This window comes from Bidens hawaiensis, unplaced genomic scaffold (genome assembly GCF_021521415.1).
Source record: "Bidens hawaiensis isolate Kalapana, Puna unplaced genomic scaffold, B.hawaiensis_p1.1 tig00009577_1, whole genome shotgun sequence".
NCBI classification, from domain to species: domain Eukaryota; kingdom Viridiplantae; phylum Streptophyta; class Magnoliopsida; order Asterales; family Asteraceae; genus Bidens; species Bidens hawaiensis.
The window spans coordinates 24,996-49,433 of NW_027491716.1; the positions used below are offsets into that span (position 1 = coordinate 24,996).

A 24,438-nucleotide genomic window follows, 5' to 3' on the forward strand; every position below is an offset into this window, starting at 1 on the left:
CAACGGGCCATGATTTCCGGGTGTAAAATTCATGATTAGACCATGTTTAACTACATCAGGCTTAATGCAAATCCCACTTTTTCTGTAAATTATTAAAATAATAGAACTTCTTCTGCTGGATTCTAACCATAAGGTCCTTGTAGCAATCCTTAACAGCTAATAAAATAAAATCATCTAATCTAATGTAGCTTTCCCAGATCTGTTTGCAGTAATACTGGTACTACATTTTGCATACAAGGTACATGTCCTAAAGCATAACAATTTGTAGCAGATATTTAACTAATAATAAGGAGGTGAAAGAAACTTGAAAGAAAATGACATCAAACCGTTGACATGGCTCTTATGATTTCAAAATTGAATATAAAATTAGGAATAGAATAAAATTATAATACGACTTACAAGAAAGCCTGCAAATTCTCCAAGTGGCAGCAACCGAAGACTCCTGCCGTCATTCTTCTTGCCATCCATATGAATAGTTACAAACAGAAACAAACAAATTACATTAAAAATTCATATATTAAGACATTTATGTATTGAGCTAATCTAAAACCTTAACCATTGATTATGAATATTAGAGAAAAACTGAACACCATGGATGTTACTTTACCTCCTCCAATCATGGTTTCTTCAGGCTTACTTCCAACTGATTCTTTGCTAGAATCATTAATCCAAATCTCTGATGAAGTAACAACCATTGAGAAGATTCCAGTAACACAATACAAGAATGTTTCAACAATGATAACAAGGGTCAAGCTTCTTTCATCATTGTTTGAAGAAATTCAAGAAACCAACAGTCAACTTCCACCTTCTTCCATTTTATGTCTAACCGAGCTTTATTCGGTTATTCGAAGAGTGAAATCGTTAACACAAGCGTGTAAAGAAGGTAGCTGTTTGTGGAATCTTGTTCGGTCAGAAAGCATTTCAAATCACTTTCATGTGATTGTGAAGGAAATGAGTAGAGCTTTAGATATTTTACCTCTCAGCTTGTTGAAAATAACAACTGACACCCGAGAGCAAGTGGAGCTGCTTCATAAACAAGTCAAACGAGTTGACTCGTTGGTTGATGTTAAAGAGCTTCAAAGACGAGAGGAGCTTTTTGAAGTGATGATGTCTACTAGATCTAAAAGCAGCAACAGTAAAAGTGTCATTGACTTTGAAAAACTCAAAGTGATCATGGCACAAATCGGATTAAAAACCCCGATCGATTACGAAGAAGAGATTTCAAAACTCGAGGCTGAAGCTGAGAAGCAAGCAGGAACAGGCGGGCTTATCGTGGTCTCCAATATCAACAATCTAATTTCACTCGTTTCATTGTCAAAGTCAATGGCTTTCAACATAGAAGATCACAAAACCGCGCAAGACGAGTTTATGCATAAATACTCTCAGCAAAACCACTACCCATCATCTCAATCAACAATCATCAATATTCCAGACGAATACCGGTGCCCAATTTCACTCGATTTGATGCGGGACCCGGTGATAGTCGCATCGGGACACACATATGACCGTGTGTCAATCGCACAGTGGATTAACTCAGGTCACCATACGTGTCCCAAAAGCGGACAAAGATTAATCCACATGGCACTCATTCCAAACTATGCACTTAAAAGCTTGATCCACCAATTTTGTCAAGAAAACAACATCCCATTAACCGATCCCGAATCATCAAGCTCTTCATCATCTCATCTTGAAAGAAGCCCGAGTATGAAGAGAAAGCTACCCGAAAAGGCGGTTGATCATATCTCTGCCACAAAAGCCGCCATGGATACAGTTAAAAAGACAGCTGAGTTTTTGGTCGGAAAGTTAGCAATGGGTTCGATCGATATCCAAAGGCAAGCAGCTTACGAGTTGAGATTACTTGCAAAAACCGGGATGGATAACCGGAGGATAATATCAGAAGCGGGAGCGATTCCATTCTTGGTAACTTTACTTTCTTCAAATGATGCAAGAATCCAAGAGAATGCAGTCACAGCACTTCTTAACCTTTCTATATTTGACAACAACAAGGTGTTAATAGTGGCTGCGGGTGCAATAGATAGCATAGTAGACGTGTTGGGTTCAGGTAAAACAATGGAGGCGAGAGAAAATGCAGCAGCAGCAATATTTAGTTTATCATTAATCGATGATTATAAAGTGGTTATCGGTAGTCGACCAAAAGCAATCCCATCTTTAGTTGGGCTGTTAAGAGACGGAACTACAGCTGGAAAACGAGATGCTGCAACCGCGTTGTTTAATCTTGCGGTTTATAGTGCAAATAAAGTGAATGTTGTGGTTTCAGGGGCTGTACCATTATTAATTGACTTGTTGATGGATGATAAGGCGGGCATTACTGATGATGCGTTGGCGGTGCTTTCTTTATTATTGGGGTGTTCTGAGGGGCTTGAGGAAATAAGGAAGAGTAAAGTTTTGGTACCGATTCTTATTGATCTTTTGAGATTTGGGTCGCCGAAAGGGAAAGAGAATTCATTGACTCTATTATTGGGGTTGTGTAAAGATGGTGGTGATGAAGTTGCTAGAAGATTGTTAATGAATCCGAGAGGCATACCGTCTCTTAAAAGCTTGGCTGCTGACGGGTCTATGAAAGCTCAAAGAAAGGCTGACGCCCTGCTTAGATTGCTCAATAGATGCTGCTTACAGTCTTCCAAACCTGTTGAATGAAAACACAAATCAAAACTGAAAATGTAAATTCCTGAAAATGACATAAATGAAAGAAGTTGTTTTTACCTGTTCATTGAATGCATGAGTTTTTACCAAGATTATGGAAACATGGAAATAAAGATCGTCAACAAATGGTTTTGTTTATATAGATAATAAAGGTTTTTACACAGAATTTACAATAAATTACAAGAAACATAACCGAGACCCTATTGGTCATCATACATTTATACTAAGCTTGCATTAAAGATACTATTATTACAAGGATAACGGGTTAAGGGGGGTTAACCACGCAGGTGAAATGGGTCGGATTCTTCTGTGAACGATGATTCTCAAAAGGTGAAAAGTCTTGCTTGTGGTCTAGAGTTCCACCAATTCCAATTTAACATGTTGGTCCTTTAAAATGTACTTCCAGAACCAGCTTCCACTGTCCATACACTCCTTTTTAATAGGATTTAATTGTATAGATAAACCTGAGTCAAAAGTTTGAAGGGCTGCGTAAGTAAGAGACACGGATATATTTACATGTGTGTGCTTCTTGCAGAAACAAGGTGATAAACACACACAAGCATAGATGCACAAAAGTAATAACATGGGCAGTGAGAAAACCTGAACTTCCAGATGTGACCATCATCTTGTAGCCATCTGGGACTTCAAACACATGATTTCCCTGAATAAAGAACAAAAAAATGACAAGTATTTGACCATGAAGATATTAATCAGATTCTTAAAGAAACCCCAGAGAGTGAAATGACAAGTCAGTTTTGTGAAAATCTAACCTCGAGGTTAACATCAAAAGCCTCAAATTCAGCATTTCCATGCAGTATGACTTTTAGTGCCTCAAACCGCAGAACATCATGCTTCCAATACAGATTTTTATCTGAACTCCAGTTTATTCCTCTATTTCTTATGTTTACGTTCACAAACTTGCATCGTGCACACCTACATAAACAAATCTCATATTCAGCCTAAAGTCTCATAGTGAGGACTGAGGACCAGTAAACCATATACTACCTGTAACCATATTGTAGTATGGACTCATGATTTCTGTCGATCTGAGAGCCCATGACATTTTCAGCCATGACCAATAAGCTCCCATCAAGCTGAAATCAAAAGAATAACTTTAATATAGAGAAAAAAATGGATATGAACTGCATGTCTGGGTGTATCTGGTAAACGGGTTATACCTGAACATTTCTCCATAAGAATTCGGAAACCTCAAGTTGTAATTCTGAACCTTTTGAAATTGAACCTCCATAAAACTTGTAAAGTAAAAAGAACAAATGAAAAAGTGAGAAATAATATAGGGTAAACTCTGAACAGTTTTGATATAGAAGATAAGATATGAGCTTACCTTTTGTCTAGTGACTTCCCAAAGAGGACCTAGGGAAGGATGAAGAAGGATGAGATATGGTGGTCCGGAATCAGCATATTTATCATTACTCTCTATCTGCAAACAATAATTTGATGGTAAATGAAGTACCAAACATTCTCAACACTCCAGCAACCACATATCACGTGTATGAAGATATTAAACAAATAGGATACCAGAACAATAAGCGAGTATATGGTACCTCAGGGAGTTTGATATCACAACATGAAAGAATATCATATGCATTTCTTATTGTGTCAAGTAGTGCGCCATCTGGAGTCTGCTCACACATAATTTAAAGTAAACACCATAACATACCAACTTGAAAACACGACAGACTTTCAAGTTGAAAATTAATAAACAGAAGCAAATACGTTAAATCTAAGAAAAAGTTAAAAAAGGAAAACAAAAAAGAACGGATCAGTAAAACAAGCATGATGTTGTCATAGGTACAAAAAGAGAAAATAGAGAAATGTACCTGATGCAAAGACATGCCAGCAGGCTTTCTTTTCTTCTTGGCAGATGATGTAACTTTCCTTCGATGATTATAGACAATGAATGTATCTAGCATTTCTGCAATTACATTACATGGATAGCCCTTCAATACAAGAAACTTACAAGATTTGTTGGATCTTATGATAATACAACACATTAAATCGAAAAGAAATTGCATTATACCTTCTACACCTTCAGAACATCGATAGGAGAAACTATTGACAAGATTATCAGCAATGTTTTGCATTGTACATTCTAACCGCCCACCTGAAACACTGTCAACAGAAAAGACAAGCTAGATCTAAATCTTATTTTAAGCAAATTTAAAAACTTACAGAAACTATATTATGTGCAATGTAAATCAAAATCAAATAAAATTTGGTTTAAGAGCCTAGAAATGTGGCAATGTTCATTAAATGCTAGTCAATTTCTAAAAGATTCATTTGGTTTTCTTAACCCCATTACTCAGAAGTCAAAATTGACAAAATATGCAATTTTGTTTGAAAATATAGATAAAGAATACGGATAAGATGCTACCACTCATGTTATGCAACAGTTTGAACTTTAAAACAAGTTAAACAATAAGAAGGGATAAAAAAATATACAACAATTAACTCTTGGAAACAATGGAACTAAAAGTCTAAAACACTAATTGAAATTCTTGGTTTCTGTGAGGTTCCAACATAATTAAAACATAAAACAGTAAATGCGAAAGCTTAGCTAAATACAGTTTTTAACTTCTCATAATCTAAACTGGTATTGGAACATGGATTTTAGTTTTTGCTTAAAAAAAGTCCATTTAGTTTCACCTCTTGTATATGTTATTAGATGACTCATAGATCACAGATTCAAAGGGAAAGATGACGATCAAACAAGCATAATAACATATAAATTAAATGCAACATGAAACTGAAAGATCCTTGGAGTAGATTATGTAGACAGATAACGTACCGATGTTGAAGCCCAAAGCGGTCCACATAGTTGATCGTTTTTTTCACATTTAGCACCATGCCTGGTAAGCTAGTCTCATCCTTACTTGATGCAATATGCTCTGCAGACTTCAAGTCTACATAAAGGATATTTGTATTTGCTGGGAACTCTGTCTGCAAACTTAACAAATGAACATGGTTGATTAGAGAATATAACAAGAATCTTCTGGTTACAAAACTTCTAGGCAAAAAAAAAGGGAATAATAACAAGATTAAATATACTGAAAAATTACCGTTGTAGCTAATCAAGTACTCTCTGATTTCAAGCTAGGTAGCATAACTTAAATACTAGACAAGTAATAGCTACTAATTGTTGAAAGAATCATTGGTTCAGTTTGTAAAAGCTACAAACAATATTCAAGGAACTTGTTTGTAAAAGCTACAAACAATATTCAATGTAAAAGCTAAGTAGGACGCTTAGCTATCATTAATCTACTTGGCTTCCTTGAATTCAATAAACAAGTTCAAATAGTACCTACTAGAAGAAGATCCATCAGCAATTCCAAACTTGTCAAACTCGGTATACTCTACGCATGACACACCATATGTCCATGTCCCATCAGGCTTGGCTTTTTCAACTAAAACATTTATGCCTTCTGTAGCACCAGAGTTCCGCTTGCATGATGCAAAACCAAGTTTCTGAAATACTATCAGTTAGAACTGGCAATTACAATCATTCTACTCAAAGAACAGCAATATTAGTTTCTATAATGGTCACAAAAATGTTACCTTCCCTTCATGCAGACCAATCCCTGCCATGGCCAAAAGGGTCACATCTGTAGCAGCTACAACATTACTGCAAGATTACAGCTGTTAACTACATAAAAAGTACAGACCCACAACCTTAAATAACAAACTTTATACAAACCTGACTTGTCGAACAGTTGCACCTTCTCTTTTATGATCGCGAAACCATTGAAAAACGCCTTTTTCGTAAGCAAGTTTCCATATCACACCATGACCACCGGGCTTGCAGACAGGCAAGAACTGTCCCTTTACTAACCACTGCCCGTCTTCAGCACTAACAGCAGGAATGAGGGGCTGGCAAGCACAATTAAAAGCAAAACTAAGTATTGTCTTATATTACAATTAAGTCTAAAAACACCATCAACATTCAACTCATAAGACCTGTTCAAAAAGTCGGAAACTTGATTGACCTCGTCCGAACCATTTGGATCTTTCACACAACAATGTGATATGTTCATGGTTGTTTTTGGCCGAACTTGTCATTATCGCAACAGGAGTTATGCATTGCTCTCCATATAATTTGAAATATAAGAACTCCCTAGCCTTGCAATTATTCAAAAGTTGTTACTAGTTGGAAAATTAGTATCATTAAAAATGTAAATGCAAATTAAAGTCCTCAAATTTCTGCAAAATATATACCTGAAGATCTCTTATAAGACCTTCCAACAAGGTGCGGCCACAATAAGGAAGCATTGCTGCAGGGAGACATTCACCTGTAACTGAATCCACTAATCCAAGCCTGTCAGCGGAGCCTCCAAGAGGATAAATCTCTCCTAAGCGTGGCAAACCCTAAATTCAGTTTAAAAAACCTAAATATCTTGATACTATTTCCTGGTATCTTATGAAATAATCGACAACACATGATCTCATCTTACCTCAATTCCCCATAAAGCAGCCTGAGCTGCATATTCTGTGTCTTGAGAAAGATCAAGAACATTTGGAGGATGAATTTCTACAAATTGCAGCCCCATTGAATTAGAGTTATCTATGTTATGAAAATTAGCATTCTTCTCTCCATTCGGAGACTGAGAAAGAAGCTCTAAAACCGTTAGCTGGTATCTGCCATAAATTCAGTGATTTAAATATATGATCATCAATAAATATCTTATAATCATATAAACTTTTATACTTGTATATCAGACAGTATTGATACAAACTACAGTCAAAAGCAATTAGCATTTAATATAAGTGGTACATATTCACATAATTATCGAACATACAGACTACATGCTAAAAAAAACGAACAACAATTAGGCATCCAAATTCAAAGAATTATGGAACATACATGCTACATGCTCAAAACATTAACAACAATTATGAATGCCGATTTCCGATAATCAGGCGCCCAAATTCACAAATATCTTCCAACTTCTATTAATCTGAGTTAACTTAGTATAATATAATCAGGTTATAAGTGGCAATTAGCATCAAATTTAAACTGAAAAAGGCAGAACTAACCCAATAATCCCTCCAATACAATCATAGAACTCCTCAACATCTCGGAGCGTTTTCAACAACGAATTCAAGGCCACAGCATCAATCTTCTTCACACAAACCTCTCTATCATCACTCCCGTCCAATTTCTCAATCATTTCAACCAAACTATACAACGCAGACTTCAACGAACTTCTAGCAGATACAAATTCACCGTTCACATCCGATTCAGTATCATACGATTCATACTCCGACACTAACACATGCTCCTGACCAGCGGCCACAATGCACTTAACCAGAAACAACTCGTACTCATCCAAACCTACCGACTCTAAAACCCTAGGTAATCCACCGCTCTTAGAAAACCGCTTCACTTTAGAATCAGACTCAACGACGCGAATTTTACCTCGCAGAGTTTTGGAAGCGGATAGCTTGGAGCGTAGAATTCGGAGGCGCGTGAGCTCTTTAGTGAAGCCGAAATCCGGCGCCGGAGGAACATACTCTACCGGTACAGTTGTGACATGCGTTCTCCGGCGACTTGACGGCGGTGAAGACAAATAAGTTAACGGAAGTTTGTTAGAATGACGGAGGGAGTTGTGAGAGTTTGTTACGGAGTTGAAGAAAAGAGCGTGAGAGTCACGCACGGGGAATGTGAAGTAGAGGCCGTTATGGTGGAGGGAGGAGGTGGAGGTAGTTACTCGCGCCATAGACTGACTGTGTGTGTTTGAGAAGGTGCGAGTGAAATGGGGTGGGTGGGTACAGGGGGTGTTAGGTTATAGGGACGGGGTGGGAGTGGGATAAGAAGAGATACCCGGAGCATATACCAAAGAAAGATAATTGGAATTGGAGGGATAAAGGGACAAACGGTGGGAGAGTGCTTTTTGCGTGTTTGTTTCCGGAGATTTCTAGTTTGCCCAGGGCCTAACAAACTCTACAACAAGTTAGAAAACCGAATTAACCGAAAAAATCGTATAAAAAAATCAAACCGAATCATTAACTGACGGTTGATTTTTTGTTTTTTTGAAAAACCGAAATTTCGGTTTCGATTCCGTTATCCATTTTAAAAAAACCGAACCGAACCGATTGATAATGATAAAGATTATCAAGATGATAAGGAATGGACTAAACTTTTAAGATAAATAAATAAATAATATGATAAATGAAGATCGAGACTAAACTTTTAATGTTTTTTTATTTTTAAACTCTATTTAGCAACTTAGTATTCGTATAGTTCCACGTAACACGTGCCTATTTTTGTTTTTAGAATACAATATGTTCGTGGACCGTGGTACTCTAACACATTCTTATACAAACTTAAAATATGCATTTTTATTTTTTTAATTTCTTTGCAATGCTAACACATAATTGGAAAAAAAAACCGAAATTAACCGAAAAACCGGAAACCCAAAAACCAAACGGTTTGAATATTCAAATAACCGATTACTTCGGTTTCGTTTTGGGTTTCGTCTAATAACCGAACCGTGCTCAGCCCTACTCTACATTTTTAAAAAAATAATAATAAATTAATTGATAACTACTCTCTTGTTAAGCATTTATTATTATTGTGTTTATTCATAACTACTTTTAAAATCTCATTATTTTTTCACTTAGGGTGACGATCAAGTAGAGCGGGAACGTCTATCCAACAATAGATAATAGTGATGAGATTGGTACCACTACAGTAGCAAAAATATTGTTACCAAATTAAGTGGAAAGTGGGTACAAAATATCCTACCAAATCTATTGATACATTATTGGTACTCGTTACAAAATGCTCAATTGCTCATCTTTATTCGGTATCAATACCGAATATCTGTGCTGAAAGTACCGATATCAAATTTCGGGAACTGGGTACCAATTACCATGTCGAGTTTATAGGTACTCAATACCAAATGCTCATCCATACCGACAGATTACGGTGTGACAAAATAAGCATTTTCATTTTCGAAAGATGGTTTAGGGATATGTAGATTGAAGATATAGAATCTTGGGTTGATATGGAAGAGAGAGAACGATACATTGGAGGAAAGACGAAAGATAATACCCACACTCTTACGTTGTGGGGCTTGTACGTTGGGCTAATAGCTCAGTGGGTAGGGGTGCGGCCCTGATAATTGTGTCGTTGTGCCTATGAATAATTTAATGTGTTCATCAATGTGGATCATCCAAGATACATTAACTTGGCATAGAAACCGGAAAGAAATGTGTTTTAGGTTTTCTAGTAAAAGTAAGTGAGAATAGAGGGGGAAAAAAGATTTTTAAGAATATGTTCTCTTAGCTTTCCCTCTAAAATATATCACCGGGTATAGTTATAAAATTGCAACTTTCTTTTAGCTCGGAAACATATACAATCTTTAATTTTTGTATGTTATTTCGAACTATAGAAAAATTAGATTATATATTTCTTTTTTCTTCTTTTTTTTTTCTCTACTTAATTACATCCTCCTTATTTTCTTTCACTATTAAACTAGTAACGCAACGGTGTGGTTTTGCATATGATGATATAAATAATGTATTTAGCATCATGGAAAACATTTTTAATTATGCTTGCTAGTGTTTCAAAAGTATTATAAGCATTAGGTGTACATTCTCATTTATTGATAGCAAATTCAATTAAAAGAGCATGCCATACTATAAAATAAAAAAAAACACATTTAATTGGCATTTTTATTAATTTTAAAAGTAACTAAAAGTTCTCACTCACCTTAAGAAGCATAAGTGGCATCAAACCTCATGCAACGCTTGATATATTTAACCATCATATCTAAATGTGGGCTATTTATTATGGCATCGTTTATTTAAGCTGTATAATGTATTCATTCCGACTTAATATAGAACAGTTAGATAAGTAGCCGCTTTCAACATTTAACACCACAATTAGTAAGCAAAGATATATACAAACTCTTAGTTGTTAAGACCATCACGTGTTAACTACTAAGAAAATTACATAATTTTAAATATCATAACGAAGAAAAATGTTATGTGATTAATACGCTAGTTTTTTTTTTGTTTTTACACGGATATATTTAGCTTTTCAAAATGAGATAGCGGTATGAAATCTTTATTTTTTTTTTAATTTTGTTGAAACTTTCAAATTATGAATGGGGCCTATTTTATTTTTATTTTTTTATGACTTAGAGTTTAGGCTTCGTTTTTTTATGACTAGAGTTTAGTATGACATTGTTTCGTATTTGTAGGAATATTGTTCGTTAAATGGCCTCTGATCCAAATGTTTGGTACATATATATCATCTTAGAGAGAGGTATGTGCACAATAATATCTCCCGGTCCAGAAAGAAGAGTGTGAAACAACATCTTTTGATGGACTACTACAAAGTAGATGTAAGATGCATTTAACATGTAGTGTATCATATCTTAAATCATAGATATGAGAACACAAGACTATAGTGACACACTGACACATCTCACTTTAATTATTTATTCATTTAATTGGACGGTTTGTCATGTGTGAAACAAACATGTTACATATGTTTGAAGATAATTCGAGATAAGATTTCATCTTCTGTCATGTGGGACTTCGTAGTTTTTCCTTGAAAAAGAAAAAGAAAAAAAAAAGTGCATTTTCTAAAACAGTTTTATTTTGAAACAAACATGCAGTGATGCAACTAAGAAAGACTGCGAGTTGGACCACAAGGCCCAAACATAACCTTAACTCCAGCTTCTTACGGGCTTGTATGAAGTTGGGCCAAAACAAAATTAATCCAGTTAGATAAGATGCATCTAATCCCATCACAATCTTCTTCTTCTTCTTCTTCCCCAAATTCTCCATGGAAAAAAATGGCTTCTTCTGCTTCTCTATTATCAACATTTCACCCAATTTCTTCTTCTTCAAAGCAAAATCAGTCACCAAATCTCTCATCTTCCTTCCTGTCATCAATCCCATTATCCTCCAATCCAAACAATTTTCTTCAATTCCGTTCCAATCACAAGAAGCAATCATGTCCCGCTATTCTCAGACCTCTCACTATCCGAGCCATGGCCCCACCTAAGCCAGGCGGCAAAGCTAAAAAAGGTAGTAATTAACTAATTAACAGTTAGCGTTGCTAGTGTTCATGGACGAACATGAATTTTGATGTAGTGTGTGTGTTTGTACAGTGACTGGAGTGATTAAGTTGGCGCTGGAAGCCGGGAAGGCCACACCGGCCCCGCCGGTTGGGCCGGCGTTGGGTTCCAAGGGAGTTAACATTATGGCTTTTTGTAATCTATTTCATAACACTAGCCAACCAGCGTACCTCATTGTCACTTCACCCCTCTCCTTTCAGTCGAGTGTGTATAATAACCTCTCACTTTAGCTCGAGCCATTTCATCTCCTCTCAATAACAAGAAAAATCGCTTTTTTCGTTTCGCTTCATCATAAGCTGTCGCTGAAGAGGCTGATGCCGCCAATCGGCTTTTCCTGAATGTTTACATTTTTTGGTTCACGAGTGATCAATAGTAGAGTAGTTGGCGAAGGGTGTTTTAGTTTGAATGACTTCTGGGCACAAGTGCCATTCTCGCCTACTCTTCTATGGGAGGATTCCAAGGGAGTTAACATTATGGCTTTTTGTAAGGATTACAACGCTAGGACTGCTGATAAGGCTGGCTATATTATTCCCGTTGAAATCACTGTCTATGATGTCAGTTTTTATATCCTTCATCTCTGTTTTCTAATTAGGGTTTCAGTTGTTTACAATTGCTTTGTGGTTGATTGAATTTGCAGGATAAAAGTTTTACATTTGTGTTGAAGACACCTCCTGCGTCGGTTCTGCTTCTTAAAGCGGCAGGTATTATGATTTCAAATGCTGTGTATTTAACTTTTCAAAGATTTTTACCAATTTTGATTGAGATTTGAATGATTTGGACCGGCTTTGACCGACTACCGATTAGCTTAAGTCGACTCAGTTACTCACCTATAAATAATTGTCGAGTAATCAGCTCTTTTAGCTCTTAAACGGATTAATAAGTTTGAAGTCACCCAATGATCATAATACTATATTCAAAGATTTAGATTAGATTTTATTGTAACACATTTTGACCCGCACTCTAAATATGACCATTTTGCATGTTACAAGACCCATTCATCTTGGCACCTCTTAACAAGCAACTATTTTGTGTTTATATGTTGCGCACTATATTGTGTTTTCAGGGGCGGATAAAGGTTCTAAGGACCCGCAAAGGGAAAAAGCGGGGAAGATTACAATCAAGCAGCTACGTGTAATTGCAGCAGAAAAGTTGCCAGATTTGAACTGCACAACAATTGAATCAGCGATGAGAATCATAGCAGGAACTGCTGCTAATATGGGCATTGATATTGACCCTCCTGTTCTTGAACGCAAAGTCAAACAACTACTCTAATTTTCTTTTCTTTTCTTTTCTTAACAACTTGATTCGTGTTTGAGTTATGTAGTAATATCTGGAATGCAAATATCATTGTATTTCGTATTGTTTTGTTTCTGTTAGTTTCGCATTTTGGTATGGATATAGAGATGTTTGTCATGTAATATACACTACCAAAGACTTGCATGTTTTGTCTCCCTCGCATTTTGGTATTAATGAAGTTCGCTTCGATGTCACATAGTTCATGGCAAAGGTGTGTTGCTGAAGCTTTTAGTTCGGTTTTTGGTTTTCACAATGAGTTTAGTTTTGTTTCGGTTTTTTCGGTTTTGTCATTTGCGCTTGAGTATTTTGGGCTGGAGATTCCCAAAATAATGAATCTGGGCCCATTTTTTAATTAACGATTGGATGTATATTACACATTTGGGCCTATAATTTTTTAGTTGCGTCATTTGTTACAAGTTTGGTTCTGTTTCTTCAGGGATGTTCGCATGCAAAACCGAACCCGAAACAATTTCGGCTTTTGAGAAAACATAAAACCAAGCCGACGCTTTAGGGTTGGTTTAATTATTTCAGTTCAGTTACATCTGTTATTTCGGTACCATTCCATGCAGTAGAATGCATCCAAACACCATCTCTTGCAATCACTTCTTTTATTGCTAATAATCACATTCCAATTATTCAACATCACTAAATAGCTTGCTTGTCAATTGTTTATTAAGATAAAAGCTTTCTTTCATTTCATCAAGACTGCATTAATACATTAAATATGTTATAACAAGATCAACCCGGATACAAAAATATTTTTAAGTCAAGAATCGAACAGTTAACAACAATATCAAGTTTAGTGAGTGGTTTCTGGATCACAATTAGTAGGGCGAAAAGCCAACGGTCCGGATCCATACACAATGGCTTCATAATTCTTTCCATGCACCACCTTGTTCTCATATCTTAAAGGTGAGCCATTAATGCCATTGTTAACATTTGACAAAAGATTGCATGATTCAAGAGGAGATGACACTAGTTTCACATGGCAAGAATGCAGAGGATGGTCCAATAAATAATGGGTCATCTTGAAATCTTTGAGTTCTGCATAAAAGTAACCATCTTTATCGGTCTCAAACGCGTTATAATAGCTCACACGTTTCTTGTGGTTTTTGCAAATAACACTAACTTTGGCAGCTGGGATTGGCTCAGCATCGGTTAGAGACCATGACCCAAAGTATTTACAACTCTGGCAGTACACCTTTCCTTCCACCACCACCGTGGCGGTTTTGTCTTGCTTGGCGGGTGCCTCGTGGGCGGTGGAGAATGCCGATAGGAAGAGGATGGTGATGATGATGGTTAAATGCTTGTTTACCATCTTGTTGAGTGTTTGTTGTTTGAGTAAATGGAAGTTGTTTGTGAGGTGAAGATGATTGAGGAATGTTGCAATATATATAGTTTCCAGAGAGAAAAGTTTAATATACAAAGGAGGATTTTGGATTGATTTTATTATATGAACATGGTTGCGACTTATGTAAAATTTTTAAATTGAATTTGAATCAAAATTATAATGTTTTTCTTAAAAAGTCAAGACTACGTGAAAGCCATTACTTTAAATTTGCTTTGTTTAATCTACTAATGCATTCCATCTATTCCCCTAGGTTATGTTTTAGTATTTGCTAGTGCGGTTGGGTTCGATTATGGTTTAAAATTTAATTTATCCCGATGTTTTGATTTTTAGATTTTCATAACTGAATGAATTATGCTATACATGTTTTGGTTGTTCGGTTACTGAAAAAGGTTGTTTGATTAATTTGATCAATCATCGGCAAGGGCTGACTATATTCGTAACGGTGTCACGTGGTATCGGTGAAAAAACGAAATATTTATATCATTATATGTGCTCTTGTATTTAAAAGTTGATTGACGCCGTATATTTCTAGAGGATAACACGAGTAAAAAAACCGACTACCATTGATTATTAATAGTTTAACACAGTTATAACTTATTTCCTATGATCAAGTGGCTCCTCAATAGTCACTAATGTGTATGTTAGTGGGACATCAATACACCATGGGCTCAAACCTACACAAATGCATATTTTCTATATTCCTTTTTATGTTGTATTTGGTTTAGTAGTTGATTCATATTTCTGTATTTTTTATTTGATTTTATTTAAATAATTATTGCATATTTCCTATATTTTCTTATTGGATTTGATTCAAAAATCTTTGAAACTTTATGGATACGCACATCATTAACTCAAATAAACATTTATAAATTTGGAGGTTTAGTTAAAATCATACCCAAAAGAATGAAAAAAAAGAAAAAAAAGAGTGCCTTGGCTCAAAACATTTTAAGTAGCAATATGAGCAGTTGCAAAACTTGCTATGCACTAGTCCGCGATAAGGCAACAAACAATTAATCGGGATTAATCATATTTATATTTTATATGTAACTTTTCAAACTTATATATACGCACACACCAAAAATTTTCAAAATTTTGTATATAATGTTTCAAACTTTTTAACCAAATTGAATATATTAGTATAACTTTTCGATACTTCAAAAAGTTTGACCAATTTGATAGAAATTTAACCGTCTTTGGACTGATTACTTTTTAGGGCTAATTAGTTGAAATCGCATGGGCAGCCCAACAATTAGCGATAAGTTGACAATTAACCACCCCCGGAAGGCCAGAAGACGAGGTGTACATAATTGTATGATTACCCATTATACAAATGTTTTTGTCAAAATTAAACTATCATTTGTGGCAAGTCATTTATAATCATTAATATATTCTCGTTTTGGAAATTAATTCGATCTTCAAATTCGACCTACACGTAGTAATATTTTTAGAAACCAATGAAATTAATTAACACATTCAAGTAAGCATTAAAATTCAATCTTTTGTCATCTAATGAATGGCACCTACAATCGGCATTCAAATCTCAATCAAACAAGAAGACCCGGGTTTATTTTATCCTGTTTTTAAAAAGGGCTGAAAAGCCGACATTAGTCTATAGCCCGAAACAGAACAGCCCAGCCCATATGAGATTATTTTATAAATATTAAATTATTGAAAATAAATAAATTTAAAATAGCAAAGTTGGGTCACAAGTCAAGATTAGAAGTGCAATATTGAAACCGGTTTGGATCCAAAACCCGTTCTTAATGGAAACCGATTGACCTAGAAGTCAGTTTGGGAGAAACTGGTTCGATCTCGATTCATTCAAAACACTCTGTAATCTGTTTGAGAGAGAACTCCTCCTTTGAAACCTGTGCCCAAACCGAATGTGTACACCTCTAGTCAGTAGTCATGATTGCTAGGTATGATTACAAAACTCTAAAAACCCAAAACTGACAGCTCTAAAATATTAGCTCTTCCTAAATCATGGATATGCTAAAATTAATTTTTTAAAAACTAATATTTTTTCATTGATTTTTCTAGTTTTTTTAAAACTTCTACAACTAGATGTGCCAATAATAGAAACTTTATACGTTTATAACAAATTGTTGTCATGACTACCATCATTATGTAACGATTTAAAAGCACTCCCATTAGATTCTTCACTCGTGTTTTAGGTGATTTAGGACTCATTAGTTAAATTTTATAACCTTTGTTGTGGGAAAAATATTAGCAGGCCCTTTTTTTATTATTTTGCGATCAATGAGAAATTCACCCTACATTTAAAAGTTTAATATAAAAAATAGACCCCTAATGACTTATTTAGTTTTAAGCAAACAAGAAAACACACTTTGATTCACTAATTCACAAACAAACACCACTTAAAACCGTAATTGCTATCCAAACATATCACAATCATTCTAATAAAAATGATAATAAAAAAACTAAAATTACAGGTTGGAAGTTCGAGTTTTATCGTATACATATTTTTAAATTATTTTAGACCAAAAGTTCAAGTTATTCTCTTAGATATATTGTAAAAGTGTATTCAATGTTGTTCGAAGGCTGTCTATACGCTCAAGATGAAGAGTTCATTAGAAAATACACATCAGTTAAAAAGACTTTATTGTATAAGCATTTAACAAAATTGCAAAGTATGATTTGATTAACTTGTGTGTGCTATCAAGTTTTGTGACCACGATGTCTTTAAGACTTGCACGCTTAGATTTAGTCTCCATGGATATTTCTCAATCACCACGTATAGCTTGTTAAACTTAATAAGGTTAGTTCGTTGACTATACATATTTTTATGTTCATGTCCTTTTGAATTTCATAAACAATACAAATTATGTATACATCCTCAATATTACATAAATAATAACTTAGTGTTTAATAATAAAAAAATAAAATAAAATAACGCCGCAAATGATAAATTAGTAAGGACTAGGGACAACTAATAAGATAACAATATATATTTTTTTTCTTGTGGACACATCATACACGTAACATACATGAACACCAGACTTTTTCTTACCCAAATTTTCCAACTTTTGATGCTTTCATCTGGATTTTACGTGGCACCCAAAATTGGACCACCAAACCAACCAACAGGCTGGCTGGCTGCCGTCTCCACACGTTTAAAAACAAGAAGAAAAATTAAGCCACCGCACCTAGATTCTACCTACTAGTTTAAGGTCACCTTCATGAAATATTTTTTTTTTTGTATGCTAAAAATCTTCTTTAATACTATTCATTTAGCTATGAAAAAACAAAAATCGATACGAAGCTTATCCAAGAGCTAACAGACTAATATTTGGATTGAGTGAACATAGTTAAACTTAGCTGTAAAACACATAAAACTGATACGGATTTTTGTCCAAGAGCTATCTGACTAATAATTAGATCAATTAGACATTGATAAATTTAGCTGCAAAACACAAAACCGATACAAAGCTTATCGAATAGCTATTAAACTAGCATTTGGACCAACTAGACATAGGTTATAGGTAAGTTTAGCTGTAAAACACAAAAACTGAGATGAAACTTATTCAATAGCTAACATACTAGTACTTGGACCAAGTGGACATAGGTAAATAAGTTAGAAATAACCCAACTTCAAAAAGACATAAATTGAGCTACATATCAAGTTACGGGACCTATAAATAATGGACAAAAACATCGACCCGAATTTCATCATCCGGAGCCTCATGTTTGAATCAGCCAGTTTTCCAAATTTTAAAAACTATTACCTTTTCACTGTAAAAACATGTAACCTTAAATTTTTATTAATTTACACGTTTATTTAGTAAATCTAATTTCTAGGCATTCATTTTCAATTTTTTCTTTAATAATTTAGCTAATATTCAATAAGATATTAATTTTCTCACAGAAAACATTCACTATTATTTTTCTTGCTTCCGCTCTGCGTCAAAAACTGGAACACAAAACTACAATTTGTAGTATTGCAATATGATAGGCAAAAAGAAATATACAAAAGTAGTGAAGTAAAACATGCAGAACAATGAAGGCAGAGTCATAAGAAACAATCATTGGAGACAATGATACAAAAAGGGAAGTGATAGTACAGAAAGAATGAAGTTATTAGGAGCTGCAGGATTCTTCTTCACTCCTAAACTCAGCACACATCCACTTACCATAATCAAACAACTCTCATCTTTTTCTATCTATTTACATCTACCATATATAAATTTTATATATATGTATGCATGTATGTATAGTATATATATGTTCTCACTCAAATTAGTTTATAAGACAGAAAAGACGACGAGTATACACTTACGCACGCCGATTATGTTGCTTTGGTTGATAATATTTCAAGCTCAGCCCACCAAAGAGGTGATATTTTTGGTATAGCTCCATCTTGTGCTATTCTTGTTATCTCTTTTAATCTAGAAGTAACATCTCTCATTTTGGGCCGACTGGTCGGGCCAGAACATACACAAGATCTTATCACATTGTCGATTGCTTCAAGTTGATCCGCGTCGAATGAATCCAAAGTGGGGTCCACCATATCGATCAAGGGCTTTTCGCCGTTTAAGAAGTCTAGTACCCAGTCATCAACTGCATCACTTCCTGCATAAGGGATTCGACCGGTTATCATCTCGAATAAGATGATAGCGAAACTGTAAACGTTGTTTTCAGGGGTTTGGTCTGTGGGCGTGGTGGAGGAGTCGTTGCATAGGCCAAGATCGGATATTTTGGCTGCGTAGTTTTCGGTTAAGTTAATGGATGATGAGTTTAGGTTTTGATGGGATACGGGGGGAGTTAGTTGGTGCATGTGGTCAAGACAGTATGCCATTCCCATTGCTATTCTCATCCTCATTCCCCAGTCCAAATGCTCTGATTCTTGTACTGCAAAGATTACAACATGTTGCATAAGTTTCATAAAAATTAAGATACTCATATTTGGTAATGCTATTTGATGCTCTGGTTTATGTTATTTGGATTACTATACTGTAAAAAGAAAGGTTTTGGAGTCAGGGTCTCAGCGTGAGCAACCTCTCTATCAGTAGCTCTGCTATGAGTAAGATTATACTGGGTACGCTTGTTTGTTATATTTGATTATTAATACAAGTTGTTTTATCTTAAAGGATTAAAAGAAAGATACTCACTGTGTAAATGTTCAAATAGTGTTCCATTAGGGGCGTATTCAAACGCTATCATTCTCGTAAAAGGCTCATCTTCCTCGCAAAATCCAAGAAGGTTGACAAAGTTCTTGTGGTTCACTTTCGATAACATGTCAATCTGAGATTATATCAACAGAAAAACAATTAAGCAAACAAGAAACTATTTTTCCCTAAAAAATAACTTTGTTTTGTTGCCTGCTTGCCTGCTTTTTTTTGTAATTGGATCCTTTTATTATATGTAAATTAAAAGTCATTGACAGTGAAAAAAAAATGTAGTAAAACATACCCTCTTTCTAAAAAGGCTCTCAAGATGCTTTGACCAATCTTTAGCTGAAGGTGCAGCCACAGAAGCAACAGCTATTTCAACACCGCTTGACAATGTCCCTTTATATACAGTCCCGAATGATGTTGAACCGACTACATTGCTAAATTCTTCACACGCTGCCTCGAGTTCTGATCTTTTTAGCTTTGGAACCCCTGCAGTTATGTTAATGTTTCAATAAGTTTAGTCTGAAACTTAGAAACTATACTTATATTTAAAGGTTGTTAAAATATTTTTACCAGTGACAAATGCTTTTTGTAATTGTCCACTTAGTCCTGTGGCCCAAGGTCTAACAGTTGCCACTTTATTGCACCGCCATAATATTAGTGCTGCAAGGCCAACCAAAGCAGAACTGCCAATGGCAACAGGTAAAATTAAACCAAGATGATTATTTGAGTTTGAATTGTTGCTAGTGGATGATGGTGGACTAAGGGAAGGTGGCGTCCTAGTGGTTGGGGGCGGAGTAGGAGCCGAGCGTGGAGTTGGAACGGCAAAGGGTTGTAATGTAGGAAATGGTGCTGGTGCTGGTGCTGGAGCTGGTGTTGGTGTTGGTGTTGGTGCTGGTGACGGCGACGGCGACGGTGATGATGACGGTGCGAGTGATGCTGGTGCCGATACAGGAATATTAAATTGTAGCAGTTTTCGATGGGACTTGATTTCTGCCTCGGGTAACAAGGTAAGTTGTTGCACTTCAGGAGAAATGTCATCAATGCGCGGATTGTTGTCTAGTAATCTACATGTGTTAGATAAAAAGATTTGATATTAAGACATGCCTTGGATCATTTTAACTTATTGGAATAATGAATAATAAGTTAAAGACTTTGTTAAAACTTACATAATCTTTGGGGATTGACTATTTTCAAGGTCAGATGTAACTGCACCACCAAATTTATTGTACCCCAAATCCAACAAGTTCAACTTCTTCAACTTTCTGATCTTCTTAGGAATCATACCATAGAACGAGTTGTTCCGCAGAATTCTGCATAGATCAATTTTTCATAAACTCAATTAGTTGATTCACGAAACAATATATCCAATTGAAGGTATAATTTTCATTGTTCATACATAGACTTAATATGAGCAAGATTTCCAAGTTCAGAAGCGAGCGTTCCTCCAAGTCGCATATTTCTCAAGTTCCTACGAATAGAACACAAAGTTTAAAGATAATTAACATTCGTTCGCCATGAAGACGTTGGAACAAGTTGAATGTTAAACAAAATACTTACAAAGCTACAATGTGCCCGTTGGAGCATTCTACACCGAACCACGAACATGGATTAGGTACTCCGATGTCATCCTTCCAATTCGACAAAACACCAAATGGATCATTCTCAACTCTATCTCTAAATCTTAACAAATAGAAGCCTGCAATAATATTATCATTATCATGTATTATTGATAAACTATATATACAGATACAATAACGACAAGTACAAAGTAAATCTAGTCAAATAAACATAATTAATTAAAATCATCTTTAAGTTACCTTCATCATTGAGAGAGAAACCGAAACTTGAATCCGAATACAACAAACATATGATCAACGTCAAAACCAGCAGCCGGTGCCGGTCTAACCTAACAACCTCCATCATGTGTATACAAACAACCTTAATTTTCAACCAGTCACAATATTGTTGTTACTCCAATCAATCAATCAACGAGTTGACTCGGTATAACTCAGAACCACTGTAGAGCAAACGAAGTATTCAACCTCAGAAACCAAAAAAAACCAAAACTCGGAATAGCAGAATCGAAGTTTTAAGATAAGGAATATTAAAAAATGGTATCAAATCGAAATCATATTACAGTTGTTCGTGAACTAATATGGACCGAATCAACTTACAGAAATAAAATAAAAGTCGAAAACGCATTTTAGTTACTACCAAAAATGAAATTTATATTTTTGACTTAAAAAAAAACCAACAACAACTTAATAAACATAACATACCGGAAAGAAGCTTATTTAACAAAAGCAAAAGGCGCCGGTGGTTATTATTATGAAGTATGATGAATCTATGGATTTGTGAGTGTGTGGTGATTGACCAAGAGTAGAGTAGAAGCTAACGATGGGGTCGTGGAAAATGTGGACATGTTTCGTAATAATAATATTGTTAATGATAATAATTATAATACGAGTAAATGTGGAGTGTTTTGGCGGGTGGAGATTGGGAAGTTGCTGAGAAGGTGAGAGTTGAGGGCCAGCAGAATAATTTTATAATATGGTGGGGGCAAGAATCTTTCTTTTTCACGTTGCTATATACTAGTCTTGAATTTTTGGTTTTCAAATTCAGGCTAATTTGAATAACTCCTTGATAATGCTTTCATCTTTTAAAATTCAAATTGCTACTTAATAATCCATACTCGTAATTTAACTAACGTCATTTTTATATATTTATTTCTAAAACCCGAGCTCGATTTGAGCTCGGCTCGTTTACTATTTGTTAACAATATATTAACATAATATATAATAATTATTATTATTCGTTTACCGTCTGTTAACAATATATAACATTAATATTAATTAATAATTATTGTAGTTTTTATCAAGTTGAAAGGGAAAGGGGATAAAGAAAAGAATTAAAAAGAATTGTAAATTGACAATAATGCCCCTAATCTGGATGTGTTTAATGGAAAAGTATGACTTCATTAATTAATTGGACTGAAACTGTTATAATATGAAAATTTAATGACTAAAATTGTTAAAGGTTTATCAATTGAACCAAAACAGTTAAAATCAACAAACCACAGGATCAAAATAGGAGTTCTCTCAAAGATATAACAAAATTATTAGAAAAGTTAAAATAAAATGAAAACTAAGATAAATAGAAATCAATCTACCTATTCTAATAAAGTAAAATAAATGTGTACACTTGTCATGTTTTAGTTAATTCTCACAATTTTTTCCCTCCAAAACTAATATACCCTAATATATGTAATAAATCAATAATGATTCACTTTCCTTTTACACTATATTTATATAATATCTATATATTTCTATAAATATAAATATTAACATATTTTACTATATATTTCAAAATATTTGTTAAATTTCAAAAATCAACAACAAATCATGTTTCTCAAATGAAAATTGTTTAGTGTTTTTTGTGAAACTTAAATTTGATTTTATGGATCAAAAGTTGGTAAATAGATTGTTTGGTACAGGTTAACTGCATTTAGGTTAAAATTTGTAACGGGTCAAAAATGAAAATTTTGAGTATTAATAAAAGTTTAAGAATGCAAAATAGATTTATCGTCAAATTTGTTATGGGTTCAAAGTGTTGACTTTAAAATGTCAAAAGTATGAAAGTTAGAAGTTTAAACATGATTCGGGTTTCTAATTTATTTTTAAGGGCATTTTTTGAAATAATCAAAAGGTTCGGGATTTGGAAAACTGACTATTTTTCCCTCAACTATTAAAATATAAGAAAAGATTGCGAACACTTTCGACGTGCCACCCCCATGCCTATCAATGCTTCTAACTTTTATCAAATTTTAAATATTTATGTCAACATTAATTTTTCCTTCAATGGTAATCAGAACGTTGTATGGGAAACATGTCATGCAAAACCATGCTCAAATGAATATTCAAAAAATTGAATGGGTTAACATGTTATTTTTTATGTTGTCATTATGACAAAGTCGAGAAGCCCTCTGAAACTTATAAAAAAAATTTTCATGGTGTAGCTCAAAAAACATAGCTCTTGAAGAACATCCATTGTTACAATTTAATGTTCTACTTTTCTTTGATGGGTGGTAAATTGATAAATATATCAATAAAGGTAACGCTCCTTTTGTATTTAGGCTAAGTGGTTAAAACTACTATCGTATGAGAAGCTTATATCCGAAATTGGTTCATAACCAAAAGTTTTTCAATTATACATATATGGTACCGATAATGAATTTTTCAATAGAAAGAACTATTCTCGGGTACGTTTTTGCTACGAGCATTTTTTTTATTAAGTTCATTTAAAAAAATCATTTTGTGATATAAATAAAATCAATTTATGTACACATTGTATAGATACAAGCATAAATGTAATACATTTTTTTCATATACGCTATGTAATTATTTTTTTACTTATAATTTTATAATTTGAATTATCCCGTGTGTGACACGGGCTCTAAAACTAGTTTAATAATAAATGTTATTAACATTTTTAGATTAAAGTGGGAATAAATTCAGGTAGATATAAGTGAAAATTTTAGCGACGCTTTGTTAATAAATCGAAGATTGTATTGCTGGTAAGGCTTTGGGTTTCAATCAAGGGCACGGGTTTGAGTCTTCTAATGTTTGATTTTGGATTTTTTTTTTCTTTTTTCAGTTTGATTGTTTTCAAATGTAAACCCAATTTTCTTGTTTATATGTTAGAATAGCTTACAAAACAATCAAAATGTTCAACTTATTTGAAGATTTGCCTTTGGTTATCTTCTCCAAATCCTGAGTGTTTCAAAAATAACCTAATACAATCACAATTGCTTCTAAATATCTAAACTTTATATAAATTTTTAAGTTACAATCCGAAACTATTACCACGAGATGATGATGAGTTG

At 34.4% G+C, this 24,438-nt stretch overlaps 3 protein-coding genes and 1 pseudogene across 3 annotated transcripts; 1 reads left to right on the forward strand and 3 right to left on the reverse strand.

Annotated features, from left to right (window-relative positions):
* Positions 1 to 338: 338 nt before the first annotated feature.
* LOC143533004 (U-box domain-containing protein 1 pseudogene) lies at positions 339 to 2,658 on the forward strand (annotated as a pseudogene).
* Positions 2,659 to 2,886: 228 nt separating this feature from the next.
* LOC143533034 (UTP--glucose-1-phosphate uridylyltransferase 3, chloroplastic-like) lies at positions 2,887 to 8,438 on the reverse strand. The gene is made up of 17 exons (XM_077027918.1): positions 7,717 to 8,438; positions 7,134 to 7,317; positions 6,898 to 7,047; positions 6,640 to 6,801; positions 6,380 to 6,552; positions 6,241 to 6,307; positions 5,987 to 6,150; positions 5,474 to 5,632; positions 4,706 to 4,797; positions 4,506 to 4,600; positions 4,230 to 4,307; positions 4,010 to 4,105; positions 3,843 to 3,917; positions 3,670 to 3,758; positions 3,435 to 3,597; positions 3,265 to 3,325; positions 2,887 to 3,128 (listed from the first exon to the last, which is right to left on the reverse strand). The coding sequence occupies exons 1-17, from the start codon at positions 8,397 to 8,399 to the stop codon at positions 3,016 to 3,018; spliced, it is 2,604 nt and encodes an 867-aa protein (XP_076884033.1). The 5' UTR covers positions 8,400 to 8,438; the 3' UTR covers positions 2,887 to 3,015.
* A 5,431-nt stretch (positions 8,439 to 13,869) lies between these two features.
* LOC143532987 (non-classical arabinogalactan protein 30-like) lies at positions 13,870 to 14,388 on the reverse strand. The gene has a single exon (XM_077027884.1). It carries the CDS (start codon positions 14,386 to 14,388, stop codon positions 13,870 to 13,872), a length of 519 nt encoding a protein of 172 aa, XP_076883999.1.
* Positions 14,389 to 18,440: 4,052 nt separating this feature from the next.
* On the reverse strand, positions 18,441 to 21,578 carry LOC143533005 (inactive receptor-like serine/threonine-protein kinase At2g40270). The gene is made up of 8 exons (XM_077027895.1): positions 21,374 to 21,578; positions 21,114 to 21,252; positions 20,953 to 21,024; positions 20,723 to 20,866; positions 20,127 to 20,620; positions 19,852 to 20,042; positions 19,551 to 19,683; positions 18,441 to 19,290 (listed from the first exon to the last, which is right to left on the reverse strand). The coding sequence occupies exons 1-8, from the start codon at positions 21,477 to 21,479 to the stop codon at positions 18,728 to 18,730; spliced, it is 1,842 nt and encodes a 613-aa protein (XP_076884010.1). The 5' UTR covers positions 21,480 to 21,578; the 3' UTR covers positions 18,441 to 18,727.
* Between the last annotated feature and the right edge of the window lie 2,860 nt (positions 21,579 to 24,438).

Coding starts and splice junctions, on each gene's coding strand:
- LOC143533005 (XM_077027895.1), bottom strand. CDS start 21,479: ATGATGGAGGTTGTTAGGTTAGACCGGCACCGGCTGCTGGTTTTGACG. Junction 21,025..21,113: donor AACGGGCACATTGTAGCTTT/GTAAGTATTTTG, acceptor TTCTATTCGTAG/GAACTTGAGAAATATGCGAC. Junction 19,684..19,851: donor AGAGCCTTTTTAGAAAGAGG/GTATGTTTTACT, acceptor ATATAATCTCAG/ATTGACATGTTATCGAAAGT.
- LOC143533034 (XM_077027918.1), bottom strand. CDS start 8,399: ATGGCGCGAGTAACTACCTCCACCTCCTCCCTCCACCATAACGGCCTC. Junction 6,802..6,897: donor GTCTTATAAGAGATCTTCAG/GTATATATTTTG, acceptor AATAATTGCAAG/GCTAGGGAGTTCTTATATTT. Junction 4,106..4,229: donor GTGATATCAAACTCCCTGAG/GTACCATATACT, acceptor TATTGTTTGCAG/ATAGAGAGTAATGATAAATA.
- LOC143532987 (XM_077027884.1), bottom strand. CDS start 14,388: ATGGTAAACAAGCATTTAACCATCATCATCACCATCCTCTTCCTATCG.